The sequence below is a fragment of the Rissa tridactyla genome, chromosome 7 (assembly GCF_028500815.1).
Source record: "Rissa tridactyla isolate bRisTri1 chromosome 7, bRisTri1.patW.cur.20221130, whole genome shotgun sequence".
NCBI lineage: Eukaryota > Metazoa > Chordata > Aves > Charadriiformes > Laridae > Rissa > Rissa tridactyla.
The window spans coordinates 31,437,410-31,463,042 of NC_071472.1; the positions used below are offsets into that span (position 1 = coordinate 31,437,410).

The following is a 25,633-nucleotide window of genomic DNA, read 5'->3' on the forward strand; positions in this document are numbered from 1 at the left end:
TATCTTCCTTTCTCTTAAAACCCCAGCCTCTTTCCCTGCTGATGCCTAATAGATGCTTTGTAATCAACTTCAGCAAGTACAACCCGCTACCTACAGCCAATCGCCTATCTGTTTACAAACTTCTGCGCAGCTTATATGTTTACTTACATGCATATATATGCCTGTATGTGAGTGTGTACAGACTTGACAAATATTTTTAGTACTCTCGGAGTTTTAGATATGTTCCATCAAATACAAAGTACTAGCAACCAAGGAAAAAATTACTTTTCTCACATTTTAGATGCTGCAGATAAAATTACATTCTTATTAACCATTCTATACTAATATATAGGTAATCAATAGAAATCTATAGAAAGGCTCTTCTAAAGCAATCAATCAAATTCCTTTAAATGTTCAAAGCATCTTTTCCTATAGATACGAATTCAGTAGTTTGGAAAAATACGAATATGTAAGTATCAAGTATTGATTAATCTGACAGTTAAGAACTTATTCCTTCCTTTAGTCTAATAAACATACAATAATACAAACATACAGTAACAGAAAATACATCACTGAAACCTGTTGACTCAAGCCAATTCTCCTATTAACAATAAATGTTCCCAAAACACAAGCCATTACATATTACATAGCAGTGAGAAGGGAGGACAGGGCAGGACAGTTGTGAAAGCCAGTGTGACATTAATGAAGACATGCTGATTTTTATCAGCTGGGCCAACATCTACTGCACAAGAGCTGAAAACCACCAATAGAAAAGTTACATTGCTCTTTAACACTATTTAAGGTTCCTGTTGAAATCAGTAAATGCAGAAATCTGGGTTATTACAATGCAACATCTGAGACACTCTAAAGAGTCTGACGTGTCATCAATTACCTTCAACAGTTCAGTGAAGCTGTAAGGTGAATAGTAGTTTCCATCATTTACAAGGTGGTGAAGTTACTTGGTTGATGAGGTCAGAAAAGGATCTGCAAACATGTTCAGCTGTAGAGAAGAACTCCTGCTGCAAAGCAGACTGTTGAGCTGAAAAGTAGAACAGATTTTGAGTCTTTCAGGACATTTGGATGCTGCCCTGAAAATCTCTTTATAAATCTCTAATTAAAGATAACTGTAGAAACAGCAGCTTTTTCCGTCACTCTCCTCATTACATCCTCATTATCAAAAGTGAGGCATCCTAAGTGTTGAACACAGCTCTGCTGTGTAAGAGCACTGATTACAAAGGGATTTTGTACTGCTGGAAATCTGCCTGGGACTAGAGTCATAGTTACAGTGTGACATAAGTGGAAACAGAAAAGGCCTCCAGTGCCCTCACCAGTATAAGTTTGCTCCTTAATTGACTGCTGAGACTGATTTCCTCTTATGCGCTTTGACTCATCCTGTTTCAAATCAGTCCAACATTAGGGGTTATATTCCACATTACAGGAATATGCTCTACCTTACAGGACGGAGCTGGAGTACTTCTGCAATGGCAAAGGCAAGATTCTGAGTTTCCTTTGAGGGTTAAATGATTATGAACGATGTTATAGAGTAAACTGGAGGAAGGCGAGAAGACAGCGTCAAGATAACTGGGAGAATTTATACCTGGTGGGGCTTGGAGAGACAACGCATCCTTCAGTTTCATCACTAGCTGCTGCAGTTCCACTTCCTCACTGACATCCTTCTCATCAGGTGGTATCTGCACTGCAGTGGGAGTAAGAACTGTATTCTTCACCATGCCACTGAGGGAGTTTTCTGTCAATTCAGGCAGATATGCTTGATTCTCCTTTGCTCTTTTATACTGTCCCATAAAACGTTTGTCGCTCTGCAGGGACACAGACTCCAGAGGCTCTTCTGAGAATACAAAGTCCGCTGCAGTGGGAACCTCAGGTGTCTGTAAAAACTGCATTCTATTTGCAGAGTTGGGGGAATTCAAAGATTTCCAGTCTGCACATGTTCTGGAAGTAGGCCTTAATTGGACAGGATTTAATCCACCGGGCATTCTCCTTTCCAGCAGTACATGTGGATTTCTTGCCGTTATATTCTGACACTGTGCAAAAGGATACTCTGATGACTGTAACATTGCCTACAATAGACAAAACACATAAACTACATTTTGAGAACAACTGATATTTTGGTTTGCTAGTAGTACTAAAATAGGTAAGAAAATAATTTGGGGTCAGAATAATAATATTTTTTTAATTTCTGGTGAACTAAACCAATTCTTTTTGCAAATAAAAGATTTTCCTGCAATAAAATAAAACTGTGATTGAGTTTGGACAAATTTATGTCCACAATTACAATCTGAAGACATTATATGTTTTAATGTCATTGAAAAGTAGGAATAATAATGTTCCAAGAGTACATTTGCAGGAAAATTGTTCTAAAAGAATTAAACAAAGGGAAAAATAGATGTGTATATTAAACACATATCAAACACCTCACACTTGTTAACATTTGAAATTCCAAACTAGGTAAGTTGTCAGTGCCACAATTGTACTTGGAATATTCTAGACAGAACTATGATGGCAAATACCATTCACTGCATGAACGCCGAGTCTGATGTAACTGGGATGCACTGAGCTGACTGTGCATGCACTGAACACTTAACTGTATGTGTGCAGCCACTCCTGCATGTTGTGACAGGCTAGCATCACAGCATACACACAGGATGGTAGGACATGCCAGGTCTTACTGGTCTCCATGTGCAAGTGATACAAAGCTGACCAAGTGTGCACTGCAGATATGTCTGGCTTTTCTCTATGTTTGACCATCCCTGAAAAATAGTCTAAGAAGAGCAGCACTACAGAAAATGCTACCTGAATGCTGTAGGTGGCAAATATATATGCATTCCCTGTGAAACAAGGGCCTTTTTAGAACCTCAGAGATACTTTACATGAACAAGAGTCAATACAATTGAAAAGAGATAAAATACTTTCTGTAAGAGGTCTGTATTACATCTCACTTCAAGACAGCAACTAGGAATGACAAAAGATTATTTTATTTATGCAATGCCAACACAGGATTCTTCTTTAAAGAAAAGACTGCAATGAAGTGTCTATCACTTCTGTTTGTTGGAAACCATTTTCTCACTCTTATTGGAATACCCTCTCATTGTTTTCATTGCAGATATAAACATCCCAGACATGGACATCTGTGCCAGATGCTAAATGACAAGAAAATCTCTGCTGCAAAGAGCCTATCTGCTTTCTCTGAAGATAGGAACCTTAAATGACTAAGCAGACAAGCCGAAGGTGCACCAAATAGTATCAAGAGCACTGGTCTGTAGGAAAAAGAGTAGTTAGTATCCAGAAATTGCCCACAGCTGTGAAGATTCTTGGTACATTTATCACTATACCTTTACTTCTTGCTTCATTTGCTGCAGCTTCATTTGCAGGTTTTCATGGCTTGCTCTCAGGCTCTGGAGCTTTGCCTCTATTTTGCAGCTTTTGTCTTCCTGGCAGTTGTGAAGAAATTGCATTTTGTCCTTCCACTTGTTGAACTGCTTCTTCATGTACCTGCCAGGGAAACAGAAGAGTGGAAATTTTGCTACATCACACACACGCAAATATATGCAGTTATGGAAAAGAGCATATACTGTAGCACAAACTTTCTCCTCTTTGTCAGTTCAGGAAATTCTTGGCAGCTTTGGGGTTAGAGGCCAGTATTTCAGGAACTGGGCAGTATACACGGAATTATCAAGAACAGGAGTGTTCTCGATGAGGAAAGAGGTGAGCTGAGTGGAACTGTGGCAAAGACTGAGCCTTACATTTTGGGGTTTTACCTTTCCTGCAAACATGGCTGCGACAGGAAAGACATTATAGCAGTCCCTCTGTCTAGAAGCAAACTACTTATGGCAACTCCCTGACCTGCAAAAGATTCCCATCATTCTCCCCTGGGCAACAAAGGAGTAAAAAAAGCCTCTCCCCTTTTGATTGAGTTCCTTCTTGCTCCTGGTATTCTATGCAGCTTGTTTGGTGACACCAGTAGTTTCTGCACAGGCTACTTGTCCTTGAAAAGATACTGTGATTTTTGCAATAAGTGCCACCCTCCCATGCAGACCAGAAAAAGTTTAGAAATTACCTACTCAGAGCACAGTATGACAAAAATACCACCCATATCTCTGTTCTAGAGTTGAGATTTCTCTAAGAAGTCAGGGTAGATACACAGTTTTGTCTTCCCCACAGCTGAGGTGGAGACGGACAGAAAAACTTGTTAACACTACAGTAATAAATCAACTGCTGCTTATCACACATTAAATAGTTATCTGCCTTGCTTAGTTACATCCAGAAGTTCATCTGATTCACTTTCCTGTGGGTATGCATTGGTTCACAGACAAGAGCCCCATCAGTTTCACTGGAATTATGCAAGAATGGGACAGCAAGTCAGACTGTTTAAAATTAAAATTAATATTAATATTACAGTGGTCCCTTGTAACAACATTTAATGGGTGTTTACTGTAAAATGCTGTAAAAAACTAGCTCCAAGCCCAGTTCTGTGAACTGGCAGATAAATGCTGGAAGTTTGTCCACAAATAAGAACAAAGAGCTTCCCATGAGTAATATGATTCACTCACCCAGTTATATGATAAGCTTTGTATCAGAGGGTGATGCAGTATTTCAGGAGCAGGCTTCGCAGATATCCTCTCAGCTATTGCTAATCTAAACGAAAGCTGAAGATCTTTGCCATATCTCTTTATTTTCCCATGTAAGAACAGAGAGTGAGGTAAGAACACAGACTTACAATAAAACTGCAATTGCTTTGCTCTAGTCTTGGAGTGCCCTTGTGTGAATTTGGAGCAGCAGTTATACGTTGACTTGTATGAATGAAACAAAACAGGAACAGAGGGAAATGAACATACTGAAGGAAATAAAGGGAGTAGATTCAGGATCAAATTCTACACTTAGCTGTAATTCCATTGGTTTCAGTGGTCACAAACATGATTATATCTACAGCACATTCATACATAACTACAAAAATGAAGGAGGGAAAAGCAAAAGTGAAAGAAAGAAGTAAGCGTGTCTGCCCATACACCGATATTCCCTCCTCCAACAAACAAACCACCCAAGAAATTTGTAGTTTAGGAATTAATATTTTATTGTGTCAAAGATTTGAATATCAGAAAGGACTTCTGTGATAATCTAAGTTGTGGAATTTTTACGAATAGTTACTGTATTAAGCTTGTAATCTCTATTTGACTTATAGCATATTTTTTAGCAAGATATCCTACTTTGATTTAAAAACTTCATGTGAATGATGAAATTTGTTTTGATTAAGCCTTACTCAGAGAAAAATTTGAAGAAGTATGCTATTCTGACATTGTTATGTGAATGAACATTTTTTTCCCTTAAAAATGCCTTTTAGGAATGTAAACTAACAATTGCAAAAATGCTGATGAAAGCAAACCAAAATGTTTTGCTTTGCCAGAAATTGTTATTCCAGTGATCTCCATTTAGAATTTTTGTTGCTGAGTTTTTATCATTCATCACCATTTGACAGGATTTTTTTTTTAAATCTCAAAATCTCTAAAGTATGGAAAAATCACTTTAGCTCTTCCCACCATTCAGTCCCATACAGTAATTATACCACTGCATTTACCAACCTGCTCTCATTGTGAATGCTTTTGATGGATTCGTGCATTTTTAACACATCTGCTTCAAAAGAGCCTATTGCCTATAATAAAAAAGAGAAAACTATCTGTTTATAATTTTATCAGCAATAACATTTCATTTTCTATGCAAATTTTGCTATAAGAGGGCATGATAAATTTGGGATTTAGTCTGTTTTACAGATTTACTAATTAAAGTTTTTATTTAACTGATTGCAAACAACTGATGCATTAAAGTATTTCTAATGGCTATTAGAATGGACTGGAAAATTTACTCTATAGAACAAATTCTTTGTCCTATATAAAATTCTAAGTGTATGAGAATTTCTTTTGTTTTAAATTAGAACAAAACCCTCATTCCCTGGAGTTTCTGCAAAATGGAATATTCTGATTTGGGAACAGTCTCTCCCAAGTCCCACAACTGGTTTGGGCCAAGGAGACGAAGGGAGAGACTGGATGTAGCAGAAAGAAGAGAAAGTCAAGTCTTTGGTCTTTGGATGGAAGTAGCAGTCTCTTGGGCCATGCAGGGGACAGTAGTCCAGAAGTCAGGGAGACAAACACTTTCCAGGTAAGCTGTTTTAGAGGCATGGTATAAGCTGGGCTGGAAACAGGGATGCCAAGAAATTATGAGACTGAGAGCTGGGTCCCTAGGACCTCCAAGCTCATGGACTCTATTAAAAACTTTCATTAGACTTACAGTCTGCGTGCTTTTAAGCAACATTGAAATAATCTGCACTATAGCATGTTGGAAATCAGTATAAAACTGCTCAAAAAGAATTCTCAGCCTAGAGAGAAAATGAACAAGAGACCAATGCATGTGACAGGATCCTACTACAGGGATGCAAGTTCTGTCTCAGTGTCTTCTAGAACAACAAATGCCAGCCAGCAAAATTACATGCTTAAGAAATGTCTGCCCACAACTTCTCCCGCAGGTATGTGCTGGCTGGCACTATATCTCAAGCTGGGCAGTAGTGTCCTAAAAGACAGATCTTCCAGAGGGCAGTACAGGAGTAGCAGCCAAAGGAGAGACCTGACACGCACAGACTAGTTCTCAGTTACTGAACCCTTGGCTTCCGGGAAGAACAAGATGAGTGGATGACACAAACTGGTGTGAACACTACCCAGTGTTCCCTATATTCCGAGTATGTGCAGGGCTACCAACCTCTCAAATAAATATAGAAAGAAAAAACTGTTATGTAATTATTTTTATCTACACCGTCCTACCCACTCCTCTAGCATCATTTCTATGAGGCAACCTGGAAATGGATTAGCAGAGAGCTTTTATGCATGAGCTATTTTAGTTGGAGTGGACACTACTCTGGGTTTATCCTTAAGAAGGGCCCATTCTGTCCTCTTGCTATTGCCATGGTGACAAAAATGGCCTGAGCCTAATAAGAATTAAGGCATCCTTCCTTGACATTTGCTTGCAGTAGGAGGACACGATGGCATTTTTTACTGTCAGAACACAGAGAGAGGAATCCAGTCTCAGTCAGTCTTTAACATGCTACTCTAAGACAACTTGAAAAGAAAAAGAGTAACAGAGAAAATATTCTTAGAAATACTTCTGAAGGTCATGGAAGTCAAGGAGTTAGTCCCTAATCTTGAGAAGGTATCAAATTCAAGCTTCACTAAGTTTTCAGTTTAGACATTTTTTTCCACAAGTGAGAAATTAACAAAAAGGTGAAGCTGCCCATTACATTTATTTTTCATTGGTAATTATTCAGAAGGCAATTAGATATTAACTTGGTAGGTCTTCCTCACAGCTTTAGCACTATTACAGCTTCATGTTTTGCTCACCTGAGCTTTTGTCTTGCCTTGCTCCAGTGTCTTGCTGTTATTCTCACTCTTCTGTATTGCAGTTCTGTTTTCAGATACGAACTTGGGTGACTCCAGGACAGGTCTGTCCACTGGGAAAGACAGGTTTTCAGGCCCATGAAGTGGGGAAGCGCTGAGTTCTGCAGGGGGACTGTATACCAACAGAGAAATAATGAGTAGAGAAAGGATCAAGCCTTATATGGTTTCAGTACCCAAAAAGATAAAATTAATGCCCTATAAATAGAAAGACAGCTGTGCTATTGGCTAAGCAAGAAGTACGGTTTAGCTATGCTTGCTGGTATATTTTGGCTAAAAGAATTAAATTCCTTAAAACAAATTCCATTCTTTCAACAGAATCTCAACAGGTTCTTCTTTCCACCCATTTAGTATCAGAGCAATTTGACACCTCTTGTTTTTGCTTCCTTTAGCCGAGAGCTAAACATCTTGGGAAATTCAACTACAACAAGACAGCAAAGGGCCAGATATCCTGCTGTTCAGTCCATTCTATGCTAGGAAAAGCCCAGAAAACTATCAGCCCCACGGTGATGCCTGTAACGGCAACCTCAAATTCTTCTTTCTCTCATTGCTACCCAAGCATTAGGTAAGCAAATCCCCATAGAATTACAGAGAAATCGTGATTGCTCACAGAAGGATTAAATGACATTCAAAATGAAGAAAAACTTTTTGTTGCTGAATACAAGTGGGGAGAAATCAGCAATGGAAAATGTTTTGCATTTCACATTCTAAAAAACAAACACTGAAATAATATTTTCTGAGAGAATTACTGTAGCTATCATCCATTGGTCTTACTGTATATAAAAATTGGTTTCTAATAGCAGTGTACTTACCTAGCAGTGTAGCACAATCAAGTTTTATAAACAGATTTTTCTCCTCCTTTGCACAAGGATGAAATCAATTATTTTAGAGAGGAGTGACCAATTTTTTCTATTTCAGCCTCACCGCAGCCTCATTTGAAGAACACACATGAGATGCAAGAGAGTTGCTAGGTCTTTGTACTACTAGGAAGGAATCTCACTCTTCATATGTTTGGAGTGCTTACCTTGTATAATCATTCCTTCAATTCCTACACCTAAATATCAACCAAAACCTCAGAGCAAGGAAGGAGCAACTATAGGGAAAACCACAACACAACCTCCAATGCCTATTATTCACAACTGTGATCAATGGAAACACAGTAATGAATTTTCTTGTTAACTAAAAGCACACAAAACTGAACTGATCTGAAAGAACTGGAATAGTGAGATCAGCTACTCACTATTGTGAGTAATCCCACAGAGCTGCAATTCAGTGGGACTTGAGTAGAATGACTATCAGTGAACACACTGTGGGTCACACGTGGAAAGCATTCACAGTTAATTTCCAGTGAATTTGTCACAGAGGAGGTGCTTAAAAATGCATGCAATTGTGACAAGTACTAAATATTGGCAATGCTTCACCCTAGACTAAGCATAAGAAATGGCATGGAAAGACATGACATAAGGAAGGAGGGAATGAAAACACAAGTACGCTATATTTTACCAGACAACTGGTCATTAGGTTGTCAGCATGGTAATCATGGTTAAGCTACACAACAATGAGCAGCAATTTTCCATTTATGCTTTCTCTTTTTAATGGAAAAATCATGACATGGTGTCTGTCATAACAAAATCACTTACTCAAAGGACACAATCAAGCAGCCTGACATATTATTCAGAGATTATGAACTCATCGGAAACAGAAACTCACAAAGTCTTTTTGTGAGTAGGGAAGGGCCTTTCCTCCATTATTTCCAGAGCGCTCCTTCTCTGAGCCTCCTTTCTTCTGCAGCGCTCTTGAAACATGTTGTTCCTGATGGTGCGGAGAAAGTGCTTTAAATTCGCCTTTGCTGACATCTATTAGAATGAGGGATAATAAAGAAGGCAGTGAATTTTCAAACAGGTGCTGCCCAGAAGTAAACACAGTCCAAGGCAAAGGCAAGACATAAGAAAGCAAAGGTACACCTGTTCAACAATTGAAGGGGTTAATGGCTCCTGTCAGCCCTAGAAGGGAAGCTGAGGTGGATGATGATGCAGGACCACAGGCAAGAGCGGCTCCAATTCTGCTAGGTAAGCAAAACACTGCCTGGGCCAAATTCAGGCAGCCTGGAAATGCTTAACGCAGGATTTTGGCAGTTACAATGATTAAGTTCACAGTCACAATGATAATTCTGCCCAACTAGTGTCTAAGTTTCCTTTTGATCAATGGGAAGAAGTACTTTTATACCTGTATGAAGTATTAATCGATACAGCCTTCTGTGCCTCACATCCTCCTCTTGTACAATACATTAAAAACCACACTTCCATTTGTCACAGCAGTGTCAGGCTCAGGCACAACAACTAAGCTCAGTATTATTGGAGGACACAAATCAATTCTGCCCCAGGAAGTGATTGCTGCAGAACATGGGGTAAGCCCTGACTGACTGAACAGGAAAATAAAAAGAAAACACACAGCATGCCTCCCAGTCATGTCTCAACATGGTAATAAAATTACCACAAGGTGTCAGCACAGTAAGGAATAAAAAAAGTGCTGATATTTCAAATCCCCACTCAGCAGCCTATTTCTGATAAAGACAATGTGAATACTCACCCAGCCAAGGACAGCATCTGATAAGAGTGGAAGGTATAGGAAAATCCTTTTATGTCTCACACAAAGGATATAAAAATGGTATCTGTCGCATTGAGTAGCTTATGTTTCTAATTTTGGTATAGATTTTAGCCACAAAAGTAATATTTACAGGGTTAGTGTTAGAGTAGGGCTTCATAAAGGAAACCTAAGTTCAGTGATCCAGTTGCAATATTGCAGCAACAATGTAGGAAAGCTCAATGTCAGACAATATAGGAGAGGAAGGGGACTTCATTTTAAAACAAAACTGATTTCACTCACTCATACTCACTCACTCACAATCTCTAACATACATGTGTCCAAGTAGCCTTGCCAGCATTCACACACCAAGGTGTATGTATACACATGGTAGGGCCATGATGACTTACAGTGACATGGAGAACAAGAGATGTCAGTTCTCCTTAAGCCTCCTGGGTTCCTCTTAGCATGACTGTGTGCTGGTTTTTGGCTGTGCCTTTAGCTCCTTTAGGAGCTAGCAGTGATTGTGATCTTTTGTCTCCTTATTTGGGTGTTTTATGTCTAGTTCTTTACTTTCACATCATCACCTCTTGTGATGGCATCTTCAAATGGCACTTTGTCCTTTGTTTCAGGCTACCTTTTGTTTTCCTGATTTGATTGTCCTGAGAAGCTGTGCATGGAAGTGCTGTGATCCTGCTGACCAGCTAATCTAGATTGCATCATCTCCTACCTTGTTATATCCCTCTTGCCCTTCCTTCTGGTGCTTCCAAATCCACACACTCCCATTCACTCTCCATGCACACTGATTTTAATGTCTCTATTAGTAATCTCTACATGAGGAGATCAGTTGCCATTTGATTCTCCTACTTCCTCACACATGGAGGACGAGGAAGACTATTTGGAGGAATGAACATCTATCTGTTATTTTTAATGCAGATATTGAGCATTCAGATATAGTTCCTCACAGTGTTAGCAACAGGGTTTGGTTTACAGAAAGAGAGCAATGAAGTGGTGATAGTTTCATGTTCCTCCAGACAAAGGGTGACTGCAAGAGCAGTCTAACATTCTTTAGTTTTGGTGCAGACGCTGGCTACCCAGGTATCTTTCATGTTAAGTGCAGGGTTTCAGGAAGGAGACCATGAAGTACAGCTTACAAGGGAAACTTTCATGGGTGCTTTTTAGCTCATTTACTGGAACAGAAGAAAATATTGTTATATAGATCCATAAAAAAACCTGCCTGCCACTATGTGCAAGATCTGGAATCTCCTGCTCAAAGGAGAAGCTGATCTTTCACGCACAAATTCCCAGTGTTGAACTTTGCCATTAGTGTGATGAAAGCACAAGTTACACCTGTAATGGAGCTCAAGTAGGTGAGTTTAGTTGGGCCCATGCTGCCTCTTTGTGCTGCATCCCTAACTGACAGAGACAAATGAGTCCAAAAGGTTTACAATAAAGTGAAAAAGCTCTGAAATAAAAGAAATTTCATGCAGGAGTTTGTATAACTTTAGGATGAATTAATTTCTGAATAAGTCGGCATTGGGACTGGGAGGAAGGAGCACTGGGAGACACTGAGGGCCTTTTCCAGAGGTTTAAGGACAATCTGCAAACGGCAAACTTGCCATAAAACTCCTTGGGAGGAGGACTTGCACTATGACATTTGATGGCTCTAGTCAGTTATTTCAGAACAAAACACTCCTAAAGTTAGAAGCCCTCTTTTTCCTTTCACTGAGTCACTGTTCCCAGATTAATAATGCTAATATGTCATGACCATTATGGCTGACACACAATTTCATAATCAATGTCGTTCAAAAGCCTACTGCCTACTTGCCTACATGAAGAACCTGAACAGGGAAATGAATCAGTACAATGGGACTCTACCTGCACACAGTGTTCCATAACAGGATGTGACCTCTTATGTGGTTTGCTGAGACGGCCAGTGAAAAAGCAGGCTTGGCAAAGGTCAAAATTGAGGCACTTCAGACAGCGATATCTGTGAGAGAAAACAGAGGGATTAAGTTACTTCCCCACAAGTAAGAAATTGGCGAACATGAGCGTGATTACTGGAAATCCTGATCCCTGGGTTCTGAAATGCAGAGAAGCACTTTTGTCAGAATAACGACTTTCCTCAGCATTTTCTGAATGCAAGAGTTATTTTGTCCAAATGACGCTGGACTATTCTCCAGAACCCACTAATTATTTTGCTATTATATATTTGCAGCATCAAAATTCAGTCCAAGGAAGAAACAGTAGTTCTAGTACCATTTTTGAGAATGCAGTTCCATCTTCGTATTCTTCTTATGCACCAGCTTATCTCTATTTGCTGCTCTCGTGGAACAAGTAGTATGACTATATTGTTGATATAGGATTTGCAACTTTGCAAAAAAGTAAACCTGCAAAAAAATAAACCTGAAAGCTTACTATTAGTGAGAAGAGAGTAACAGAAAATGCTTTTCTGAGCATTCTGGTCAGTAGGTAATGGATAGTGTTGTTTTTATACCGTTAAGCCATTTTATACCATTACTTAAATGAATACGATGCTAAAATGGATAACTTAACTAGCCAGTTAATACACCTGATTATGGGACAAAGAACTAAGAAATGAGATACATGGGTTTAATTGGCTTTACCACCGAACTTCCAGTTTACTTTCAGTAAGTGTCCATAATCATGTCTGTGCTAGTGAACTGAAGAGAAGCAGGATGCAGGCTTGAGCACTAGCCTGTGATGGTTCTCTCTTTCCCTATCTTACTTGTTAAACTGGATTATGTCCAAAGTTTGTTGCTTAACAGCAGTAAGAGCCTGTAAGGTATGCAAACAATGGTAATAACTATTTATGTGGATGCTATAGACTACAGTAATTATTGACGCACCTGAGGCCTGTAATGGGGAAAATTTTGCAGACTCTGCATCTAGCTCGGTGAGAAACCATTTCTGTGGCTGATAATCTGTAACATGTAGAGAGCCACAGGAGAACAGCAGGCTCCGATCTCAGCCAAGAGAGGAATTTTTCTTCAACAATTGCTGAATTCAGAACCTTGAAAAAATACATGTCTCAAGTTCAGTCGTTTACTTGAAAAGAACCGGTGTCTCATCTACAATTACTAATAAAAGCTCTGATGTCGGACTCTTCTAGCATAGATTTTCCATTCATGTAAAATGGTACTGGGTTACAAAGGTGTTGGAATAAATGCAGGAGTCTTCAGTAGTATCTTATTGAGCAGCTTTTCTATAGATATAAATTCTGCTATACTGTGAGACTGACAAACAGTCCCGCCTCTTAAAAGTAGATACTGGTGGGTGTTATATGGTGATACACTTTCAATTTTAATCAACCAGCAACATTCAAAATCATTTCCCAGGACACCATAATTTCACTCACCCCATGGAAACAGCTGTGAGTCGCCATCTCCACACAAGACAGAGTGCAGCTTTCTCCCACAATGGCTGGGATCTGCATCAAGAACATAGGCTTAGAAACACCTCAATAAAAAACAGATGTTCCCATCATACTCTGCTGATATGGTGACAGCACACAGATGGTGAAGCATCTATAGAAATGCCATTGTACATACTGTTCTGAAGAGAACCTGTTCATATTCATACCATCACTGTGCAATTTCGTAGTTCAGTATGTGTCAGAATTATTTGCTTCCAGCTCACTTATTGAAACAGATCAACATACTATGTTGCCATACTAGAATTCTGAAAGACACTGGGTTTGAACCTCAGGGGTCATTTTCAGATAGCATTTTCAGTGCCAGTTCAGCTGGAAATACCTGTATGCTAAGCCATTTTTCCACAATTGCAAGCTATTCTAGTGAGTACAGACATCCGAAGTTTGGAGTTTCTTTAGGAAGAGCTGTATGCAGCTGTTCTCAGGACCTGTAAGCTCAGGCAAAATGAATGCACGCAGGCACTGATGAGAAGGCTTAGTTTGACTGAGAAAAGCTACAGAATTTGATTCCTTTGCCTATTTTGCATGGTAGCTCCCTATATCCACCGAGTGCCCTACTGACTACAGTCCCACAATGTAATAAAACATAAAATGTATCAACTGTGTATTTTTTTTCTCCTAGATTAGGATAGTCCTACAAGATCTGTTGTGTAACAGCACTGCAGTGGTATTACCTGATTTAAGTCTGTTAGTAGGCTTCTCAGGGCACTACGGGTAATCAAGGCCGCATTCCCATCAGGGACAGCATAAAACTGGAAGAAAGCTGAAAACAACCAGAGGAAAGAAACTGGAATCCTGGGCAGAGCCTGAAGTGTCTTCTAACTACTTATTCTCAAACTGTCTGCATGATGATTGCAGCTTACCAAATAAACCCCTCAAGAAAGTTCCCCTTAATTGTCTACCTGACAGGCACTCAGTGACTGCTGTGACAATACTTTCTTCCTACAGGCAGGGGAAAGAGAAAAACAAAGAAATTATGGCAATTCCTTATTCCTGGCAGTTAAGACAGGTAAGGATGAAGGAAACAATGAGCTCATTTTCATGTCTGTAAGAAAAATATTTAAATATGTTTACACAAGATATGACCTATTTAAATTGTGAATTGTTAATTCCAAATTGTAATTTGGAAGGAAATACACAATATGCAGTGGGAAAGTATGAGGCCAACTGCCACTTGTGGTCCATTTGTTCTCCATTTTGAGCATTTAATTCAGGCAGAAATCTTTGTGCTGCACATTGCACTGGGGTACCTTTATCTGTCATACTTAGTTTTTTAAGCATTTTTGCCTAATGTTAAAAGGTTCTAAAAGTTTACTGGACCAAATATATAAAATTGCTTTCTAACTTGAACTAGGGTTTTCTGTTCTTTTCTGCTAGGCAAATAGAACTTGGCCTTCACTTTTAAGGTCTACTTATCTTAAACTTTATTATGACTTGTTCTGAGACTCTTTAGGCAAAGATGGCTACGGACATTGATGGAAAAATTCTTCCACATCAGCCTTTCTCTACAACTAAGCAGTCAACATAATTTACTTTTTCCATAGCAGAACTGTATTCTCTTTTCAACTAAAAAAATTACAATGGAGATTTTTCTCAATGTCCAGTATTTCAGGCAGTGTATAAAATCATATATTTCCCACCTCTGTATTTAGCCAGTAGAGTGTCTCCTGAAAGGGCAATTAGGGCAGCTGCAGCAGATCTAGTTTTGATATAACCTGTTCCAGATCTAGAAAAATAAAATAAGTTACACCATATTCACTGAGAATATAAAAACTGAAATCTCTAAAGAAAAATATATTGCTCTGTTGGAAGACAACTTCAAAACTGATATTCTTTCATATGTATATAGCTGATGTTGCATTTTAGTGGTATTTTGTATTTAGGACCCTTTGTCACTGAACAGAGTTAACTGTTAAAGATAACATGCAATATAAAACAAAAAGACAGCATCTCCTTCAAAGACCTCACATTCCAAATAAAATATAATTTTACATTTACAGTATGTGCCCTAAACAAATTCTGCTCTTCATTTGTGGAAAGCCTTCCCAAACATGAAAGAGAAAGCAGGATTACAATCTGATTTTTGTATTATATCATCAGGCATCTTCACTGTGGCCCCAGATCTGCAGTAAGCTTCTCTTGTAGGGAAGGAAGTAAAGGAACTTTATTTCCTTTACTTCCTCTTGTAAAGGAAGTAAAGCTTCCTTTAATTTCACTGCAACTCAAATTAATGAAAAGGATATCTGCAGGAGCAGGATGTTAGTTTTGATCATTAGATCATAAAGAATGTAGCCTAATTTAGAACTCAAGTTTGCGACATAGGCACCTAATGAAAAAACTTTTCTCTATGTGAAGACAAAGCAAACATGAATTGGAAACCATAGATCAGGAAATCCTGGAATATATTTAAGATACCACTTTTGCAAAGCAGTGCTGCACTTCAGAATATCACTACATAAAGTTGCCTTCAAGAATCTTTAGATAAATGGCATTTTTACAGAGCATACTGCATAAAGCTACAATATAGTCTCTAAAGTATGAGCTGCATGGGAAATTGTTGGTCAAAAGTTTCTAGAATGTATATATGTAGTTTTTCCAGAACTTTCAGAGAAAAAGTCTAAAATTAAAGCTAAGGTATACAATCAAAACCCCTTATGATGGTTTATGTAAGCTTATTAAGTAAGCTACCACACAAAAATGCTCTTGCCATTAAATACTTTCCAGTGTTGATAGTGGAGAACAGCACCCTATAGAGAAAACAGGATTGGAAGAAAATTGTAAGAAGCTTTTTATATACTACATACATGGCAAGAAACTTGTGAAAATTTTTTTCAGATGCAATTACAGCAAAACCAACATGATACACTGTCCTAAGAAAACAGAAAAAAAGGTCAAGATAGTCCTGTTAAGAATCATTCTTCTAAATGATTTCCAGACAGTGCACACAAATTACAAAATATTCTTGATGTTTCTAGTTTTGTTTCATAATACAACATTTTATTCTTAGCCTTAATTGATTTTTTTAAGTACAGAAAAATTCATAACATGGGACCTTAAGCAGCAGTGATCATATTATTAATAGTGATTCAAGAAAAAGTCCTGCAGACCATTTACATCTCACTTTCAGTAAAAAACTTTGCTCTGATGTAGAAGGGAATACATTTCACCTGTAGTGAATAAATTATACAATGAACTTAGCCTTTTTCTTTTAAATCTGATACAATCACAAACCAATCCTGCATTTACTGAATGAATTTATTATTCCCAAACAATACATGAGAAAAATATGCTCTGTGAGCTCCTTCCTTATTATTCCCAGAAACTATTTGCTATTCACAGGAGCTAGCTGATCAGCTTAGCTTAAGACAGTAGTTTTGTTTCATAATTGGTTGATGAACTTTCTAAGCTGGAGAAAAATTAATAATGAAAAGTGACTGGCCAATTCTTGACCTGTGCATGGGTACTGTCATTCAAAGGCAAATACAAATTCTTTTCCAGGAGTGTATCAAGATATCTTGGCAGTCAAAAGAAAAGCTACTCTCTGTAAAGCTGTTCACAGAAAAAGTTAGCATGGACTAGCAGACATCTGGACTTCCAGATAATTTTGGAAACATTTAACCACCGTTTCTCTGATAAAGCTTTGCGCCACATATTCCTACAGCTGAACTACTCCCATTGTGTATACCAAACAAAATACCATCAAAATGGGAGAGTTTCATATAGAAATGGTTTAAGAGTGGTAGAAACAGACTTAGTCTAGCAGTACGTCATGATGGATTTACATTTGTGCTTCCTCTCACCTGTCATACATGGCAACTAGCAGGCTCAATGTGAATTCAGCGGCTCTTGGATCTACCTGGCCTGGTTTTTCTAATCTCGCCCTCTGGAACAGTTTCATCAGCATTCCAGAGATCTGCTGCACTTTCAGAGAAATCTGCTTTTCCCTCTGGCTCCGTTCACTTGGTAGGATGTGCTGAATCAGAGAAACATCAATCAAATGCACTGTGGGAAAATTAAAGGAGAAATGAATGAGAATCCCCTTTCCTTCCACGAATGGAAGCTTGACATTTTTTTATTACAAGTGCCTAGCCAAGACAAGTCTGTAAAATGAAGTCTAAAACAGTATGCAACATAAGGAAATAATCTGGGAAAGGTCTTGCTAGGTTTATGTATGTAGTAAAACTTTTGAGGCTACCAAGACAGAACAGCTCCACTGAACTTCCCTGGATGCGATTTTGGGATAAATAAGAAGGGAAAAAAGTAGCAGAACTAACTGCATTCAAATTATACAGGAAAATAGCATTATTAACTGCATACAAATTATAGACCTAACTTTAATTCCACTTACAGATAGCATAAAACTATGCATCATTCACTAGTTCAGAAAAAAGCTCGCCTGGGACTGTGAAAACAACTTGTGCTTTGATGTAAGCTTTCTCCTCAGGCACAAATACGAAGAGAGGGGGGCACTATGGCCAAGAAAGGGGCAAACAGGTTGTATTACAAATGTGCCATGGAATAACTAATATCCAGTGGGAAGAGAGAGCTAGGGCTTCTTAAAAATCACATTCAGTACTGCAGAAGCATGATCAATTAGAATTAACATTGGAAGAGAAAGATTGTAGTAGATTGAAAGGTTGTAGATTGCTGAAGAAGCAGAGAACCTACAATATGTCATCTATGGTCTTTCCAGCACAGATGGGAAAATATCAGCATGAGACACTGGTGAATCTCAATCTGGAAACCCATGTGCAATTCGTATCACCAGTGTTCAAGGAGGAGTAGTGTAACTGGGATAGACACTATGAGTGCCTGGAGGAGACATGGAGGATTAGGCAACAGAGCTAATATCTGTCTGAGTTGGTATGTCCATGTTGTGACACATAACACCAGGCAGATTTGCCAAATCAGGGCTGAGATCAGACTAAATACATTCATAGAAGAGCGTGCCCAAATGAAAAAACATGGCCAAGGCCAACAAACTTGTCATCTTTTCTGTGCTACCATGAAGACTTCACTTGCAATGTTGTGCATTTTCGGCAACAGACTGTTTCAGGTGGAAAATTCAAGATTTCCATGCATTTTAGCTCAATATGGAATTTACATGCAGTAAATAGCCAGGGGTTTTCTCGTCTATCATATTTTATTTTGTTCTCATTAATACTTATAGTATCAATTATAATGCCTGTCAATGCATTTTTGATGATCCACGATTATTTCCAATAAATCAACTCCTAATAAACACATGAGAATTCAACATTTAACGAAAATAATAATATACAGATAAAGATGCATAATTGCCAGTGATATCTACATAGCAGTGTTGCAGATTGTAATAATAATTTGATTCTCCCATGCCTTTAGAATTTTACTAATGTATTTCCACTGACATTCAAAAGGGGAAAAAAAATCAATTTGTATATGATGTACTATCTAGCTCTTAAGCGTTCGTAATGCATTCTGAGATTCTCAGGTGGAAAATAAGAGAGGAAAGCAGCATAATAACTCATTGTGACAGCAACACAAATTTTTTACAGATTCTTCTCCCTGTTAAAGCAGAGGGTTCTCTTCAGCTACTAACACTGGCACAGACTTTGTACAGAGCGTAGTTTTAGGGCTGTTCTGTAGACAGAGCTCTGAACATCATTGAAGGCCTCTGTGAAAGAAAACAAACACACGTTACAATAGAGTGGTTCATTTAAAAAAAAGGAAAGAAAGAAAAACAAATCGTTTAACTAAAACTAAAAATAACCACATTTGGACTTGATCAAAGCCGACAATATTCTGAAGGAAAATTTTGAAAAAATGAAAAAAAATTAAAACATTTTCTTTTTTTCCCAATAGCTTTGTGGCGAAAATGGTCTTTCTATGACCAGTGACATCACAAGTCATAAAAACATTATTCAACATAGACAGCACTCCAATTTCTTTGGGAATCAAGTCTATTCACAGACCAGAAAAAAGGATATGCATATTTTTAGCCAAGATCATAATAAAATAATATTTCTTCAGGCAAAGCAGTTTCTTGATCAGAGATGCTCTTCGACAAGGAACAGTTTGTCAGTCTGCACAGCAGGGTTATTGTTTTGGATACATATTGTTTCAAGTATTAAACAAATTTTCTGTCAAGATGCACATCTGGGACTCTCACAGAAGAAGATAAGCAATTTACCAGAGCAACTGGCTTTTGACATGTCTACTTAGTAATTCCACCCAAGCTGCTTGACTAAATCCTATACCCTTACATGATTTCAGCTCGTTCCTTTCACATCACTGAAGGATGGGTGGGAATTAAGGGCTTCTGAACATGACCCATACCTGATACTTTGCACACATACCTAGAACTTCAAGAGAAAAAAAGGTTTGTTAACAAAGCTTTAGAAACTAGAAAGGGATTTATCAGTTATCCTCCTGTTCTCAGAGACTCTTTTGCCCTGTACTTCAGAGAGGAAGAGTTATTCACAGCTGATAAAGGTCACAGATAAGCAACAAATATGCGTAACTGAGAAAAAATAACTCACAAAACTCTCTACCTGTTTAGTCTGGCAATCAACTGTGTGCAACCGTTTCCCACAAATGTACCAGACCAACATGAACAGTCAGCAAATTACGGGCTCTGCTGGTTCCCAGATGCTGCCTATGATATAGAAATAAGCCAATATCTGCTATACCATCTGTTTAGTCCTGCTCTTGTCATACTATGTTTTGTGATATTACTTGAAGATGTATTGTAGCATGTCATACAATGTGAAAAATGAGTTTTGATTTCCATGCATCATCAGTTCTTTTTCTTCAGTAAACTGATCCAAAGCTCTTCTGAAAGTAACAGAAAGACTCACGCAGTTTTCAGTAGGCTACGGATTAAATTCCAAATGCTTATTTTCAAATACAAATGCTAGAAACGTACACATGATCCAACTCAAACACCTTCCATGTGCAAGATGACTTTCTAAGTGGAGGCAATCTGTTTTAGTAGCCATCTGCTACTCACTTCAAGTCCATCCTTACAGACAAAATGTGACCTCAAAGTAGGGCATTCTGTGCCTGTCAAGCAACAGTTCCAGAATTAACATGCAAGAGCACACGAGTAAAACAGCAGGCAAAGGAAAAAAAGCCCCCCCAAAATACAAAATATTTTAGGATTATTATTTATGAGAGGCTATTTAGGGGCACGAAACTCTCTCATTTCTCATAGGAATGGAGCTTCCCCTTTGGACAGAAAACCAGCATGTAATCATTCTGCACAGGGTCAAATTTCACCTCAACTCATAAATGTCCTTTCTTGAGAAGCTGACAAAGGAATTCCTACACATATAGAAAAGAGTGCATTGTTTCCTGACATCTCTAGCTGGTTACCTGCTAGGCCTGCATTTTGCGCTACTTGTTATGTAGCAGATGAAGTATCCACTAAGATTTTGCACTCAGGAAGGCAGCGTATGGCCATCCTTCATGCCTATTCTAGAATACGTCAAAAAAACTTTATTCTATATTATAAATTAGGGAACACGGCCCTGTGCACCTGACCATTCCATGAGCCAAGGTGATAATGGTCAGGGAAGGTGCCAGGACAGATCCAAAAATAAAGGTAGAACAGCACAGCTGTGTAATTTGTCATTTATGTGTTTCAGCACGGAGATTCTGAAAGTGGCGTGACTTCACTACAATTCATTAGTTTCTGTCCAAACAGACACAGAAATGCCTCTTGAGAAAAGTTGGAAAAAAATGAGAAAAATCCTTACCCTGCAAGTCTGGATCCATTTAAAATGAACAGATGGCATTAGGCGTTCTATAATGAAACAAACCAAAGTGTAAACCCACATTTTTTAGACAGAGACATATCGAACCACTCATATCAAACCTTTTAATCTGAATAATTTACTGGATGCATTTCAGAGATGAAATTAAACAGAATTACATAAACCAACATAATAGTTTTGGTGCCACATATAGAGAAACTCCAGAAAATTGCATGCTCTGTATGCTCTCTGCTCAGGATAAAGTAGGAGTAATTCTAGTAACTGCAAAATTGTATCAGGGTGAAAACAGTCCCCCAAACAATTTTAAGTACAGGAAATGGTATCTTTCAGTATTGGAAGAGTCCAGTGTTTACATACAGGATTATACAGTCCATAGTGTATAATTTCAGGTCAGAGAGGGCTTACTTCTATACCAGACTCTTCCCAAGATTCATTGATTGCAATGGCTCATGAGTCCATTTTCTAAAATTTTCAAACTGAACTAAAGTTTTCAGCTAAGCTGACCATATATCTTTTGAGCTGAGAAGGAAGGGAAAAAGGAAGCATAACCATGAATCTACTTCTTTATACAACCCTGAAAGCAAAAGTTAATTATGTCCCCGACAATAATAGAAACTGAATGTCTCTCCTGAGGATTTATTTAATGAATCATAGAATGGTTTGGGTTGGGCGGGACCTTAAAGATCATCTAGTTCCAATCCCCCTGCCCTGGGCAGGGACACCTCCCACTAGACCAGGCTGCTCAAAGCCCCATCCAGCCTGGCCTTGAACACTTCCAGGGATGGAGCATCCACAACAACTCTGTGCAACCTGTTCCAGTGCCTCACCACACTCACAGTAAAGAATTTCTTCCTAATATCTAATCTAAATCTACCCTCTTTTGGTTTAAAACTGTTACCCTCCTTGTCCTATCACTACACTCCCTGATAGAGTCCCTCCCCATCTTTTCTGTAGGCCCCCTTTAAGTGCTGGAAGGTCGCTATAAGGTCTCCCCAGAGCCTTCTCTTCTGAAGGCTGAAGAGCCCCAAGTCTCTCAGCCTGTCTTCACAGGAGAGGTGCTCCTGCCCTCTGATCATCCATCAAATCCATGTCTCCAATTTAGAGACAAGGATGTTGTGCAGCACAGTGTCATATGCCCAGCAAAAGGCCAGCTAGCTTATGTCAGATGCTCTTCCCTTATCCACCAATGCTGTAACCCCATTATAGAAGGCCACCAAATTTGTCAGGCGCGATTTGCTTTTAGTGAAGCCACATTGTCTGTCATTGATTTTTTTGTTTGTGTTCTTATTTTCCATGTGCCTTAGTATAGTTTCCAGGAAGATCTGCTCCATGATCTTGCCAGGCACAGAGGTGAGACCGACTGGCCTGTAGTTCACCAGGTCTTCCTTTTTTCCCTTTTTAAAATGGGCGTTATGGTTCCCTTTTTCCAGTCAGGGGGAACTTCACCAGACTGACACGACTTCTCAAATATGATGGCTAGTGGCTTAGCAACTTCATCTGCCAGTTCCCTCAGGACCTGCAGATGTATCCCATCAGGTACTATGGATTTGTGCACCTTCAGGTTCCTCAGATGGTCTCTAACCTGATCTTCTCCTATGGTGGGCTGTACCTCATTCTCCCAGTCCCTGCCTTTGCCTTCTGCAACTTGGGCAGTGTGGCTGGAGCACTCACCAGTGAAGACCAAGGCAAAAAAGTCATCGAGCACCTCAGCCTTCTCCATATCCTGGGTGAGCAGTTCTCCTGTTTCCTTCTGGAGAGGGTCCACATTTTCCCTAGTCTTCCTTTTATCACTGATATACCTGTAGAAGCTTTTCTTGTTGCCCTTGATGTCCCTGGCAGATTTAACTTTACCTGGGCTTTAGCTTTCCTAACCTGATCCCTGGCTGCTCGAACAATTTCTCTGTATTCCTTCTAGGTTAGCTGACTGTGCTTCCACCCTCTGGAGGCTTCCTTTTTCTGTTTGAGTTTGTCCAGCAGCTCCTTGTTCATCCATACAGGCCTCTTGGCATTTTTGCCCAACTTCCTCTTTGTTGGGATGCATTGCTCCTGAGCTTGGAGGAGGTGATCCTTGATTATTAACCAGCTTTCTTGGGCCCTTCTTCCCTCCAAGGTTTTATCCCATGGCTCTCTGCCAAGCCGATCTCTGAACAGGCCAAAGTCTGCTCTCCTGAAGTCCAGGGCAGTGAGCTTGCTGTGCACCCTCCTCACTGCCCTGAGGGTCTTGAACTCCACCATTTCATGGTCACTGCAGCCAAGGCTGCCCTTGAGCTTCACATTCCCTACCAGTCCCTCCCTGTTAGTGAGAACAAGGTCCAGCCATAGCACCTCTCCTCGTTGGCTCTAAACTACATTATATTTTTAAACATAAAAATATAAATATTAATTCAGTATAGTAACTATCTTTCAGTTAACATTACAGTTGAAAAACACCAGATATAACCGACCTAAGTTACATGAGTCTCCAAAGGCCACATATATGGCTTTTAGTGGGGACAAAAAGGAAACAAAAAGGAATAAATAAAAATTAAATAGTCCAAAACTATTTAGAACTTAAACAATAAATTTGGTATTAAATCTGAACTCACCCAACCTTTCCCTTTATTACCTTTTTCCAGTGAGAGTCACTGATCATTTGTTATACATGTGACAGAATATTAGCCAATTATGAAGCATAAATATTCAATGATCTATAATTATTGAGTCTACCATAAATGTGGTGGTGAAAGCTGCAACTTCGTGTTCCACTCAATAACCTATAAATATTTAAAATGATGGGAAATAGATTTGCTTTAATAACTTCTTCATTAAAGACTACAATACCACAGTTGTTACTGAAGTCCTTCTTTGAAAGAAATACCACTATGTTTCTTTTTCACTCTTCTGTTTTCTTCCCTACGTAGGTTCAGAGCTTGGACTCAACTCTGGGTTCTGCAAGACTGCAGTTCTATCCAACAATTACATAGGCATGTAAATTTGCTTATACAATTACTCCTAAAACGAGTGCAGCAGTATATGCCTCTGCATGGCTTGACAGAAATGTCAATGTAGGGAAATCAATGAAATCAGAAGATTCTAAGCAATGAATTAAACATAAGTGTTTAGTGAAAGCTACACGTAGCAACCTAAAAGACAAAGTTTCAAACACACAGCTTGCCTCATGTTTTCCTCCTTTTTTTCTCTCCACCAAAGGTACATAAAATAAAGCAAGATGATGAATATAAAAATACACAGGTTAAACTCAGATTAGAACTCATTAGAATTTGCTCCCTCAAATAAGAGCAGATCCACTGACGTCACTGAGTTATACAGCATGCATAATCTATTAGCACTTGATACTTACTGTAAGATGACAAGCTTTCTATCCAGTACAGAGCAACATCTAACCTTTAAATTACCCATATGGATAAGCACACTATACTCTTTTACTAGGGTATTCATGGTCCTGAAGTTAAGTATGTGTTTATGTGTTTTACCAAACTGGCTGTCATTGTGCAACATCATAACATCATACCCATGAACCCTGCCTCCAAACAGTTATGAAAGGCATTATTAACATATGTACAGTCTACATTTGACGTACAAAACTCTACGAAGAGTCCAGATCTTGATTGCTGTAGGAGTGCTTGGGTTAAATGAACAGAATCTACTTCAGTGTTAGCACATCTACTTTATAATGAACATTATGAAAGCAGAAGCAGCATCTGCCTGCCAAAACATCAGATCTGAACTAACGCTGTTAGTTGATACACTATTTAAGTCAGTGTGTCGTATTTCAGCTACATGTGCCCCTTATTAATAATTAAAAACACTTCCACAAAACAAAAAAAAGAATTTTAAAATTAATTACAAATGTACAGGCAATAAATTTTTACGATTATAAACTCCGATCCCATTAACACAAATACTGTTATGTGCAGACAAGAGTAACCTTATTCTTGAATCCTACTGGAACGTGCAAGAAAAGTAACATGTTTGATTACTTATACGTATTTTGTTTGCCTATAGAGGCTGTCAGAATACATACTTTAGCAAATAAAATGCATTTTTAAACATGTTACATAATTAAGTTAAAGTACAGAGAAAGACAAACCAGATCAAGTAAGGCAGACATCTCCCAAAAGACTTGATGACAGAAGCCTTCCTTCTTCTGAAATCAGACAACATATGATCAACATTTGAAATATGCATAAAATAAACAACAATTACTTTTGTTTCCTGTGAAGGGTGAAAACATTCTATGTTGTGTTCAAAGGTCAAAATTATTTTCTCTTAAATACAGTAATGGCGCTTACCTTTCTCTCAGCTACTTACTAACGGCCCAGAAGTCAGACAACACCACCAGAGAAGTCCAGTAGTTTTATAGCACTTAAAAGTTGACTTCAAGAGAGAGTGCTAAAGGTTTTGCTTTT

The 25,633-nt window shown here is 38.6% G+C and overlaps 1 protein-coding gene across 1 annotated transcript; it reads right to left on the reverse strand.

The window, feature by feature from the left end:
- Nucleotides 1-914: 914 nt before the first annotated feature.
- Nucleotides 915-25,509, reverse strand: DYTN (dystrotelin). Its single transcript, XM_054209366.1, has 15 exons — nucleotides 25,315-25,509; nucleotides 21,207-21,253; nucleotides 19,049-19,123; nucleotides 17,268-17,469; nucleotides 15,108-15,193; nucleotides 14,142-14,230; nucleotides 13,393-13,464; nucleotides 12,884-13,047; nucleotides 11,892-12,003; nucleotides 9,141-9,286; nucleotides 7,377-7,545; nucleotides 5,574-5,644; nucleotides 3,330-3,489; nucleotides 1,577-2,057; nucleotides 915-1,018 (listed from the first exon to the last, which is right to left on the reverse strand). The coding sequence occupies exons 2-15, from the start codon at nucleotides 21,223-21,225 to the stop codon at nucleotides 915-917; spliced, it is 1,950 nt and encodes a 649-aa protein (XP_054065341.1). The 5' UTR covers nucleotides 21,226-21,253; nucleotides 25,315-25,509.
- Between the last annotated feature and the right edge of the window lie 124 nt (nucleotides 25,510-25,633).

Coding starts and splice junctions, on each gene's coding strand:
- DYTN (XM_054209366.1), bottom strand. Junction 13,465..14,141: donor TACTAACAGACTTAAATCAG/GTAATACCACTG, acceptor TTCTTGATGCAG/ATCCCAGCCATTGTGGGAGA. Junction 7,546..9,140: donor CCTACTCACAAAAAGACTTT/GTGAGTTTCTGT, acceptor GTTGGTATACAG/TCCCCCTGCAGAACTCAGCG.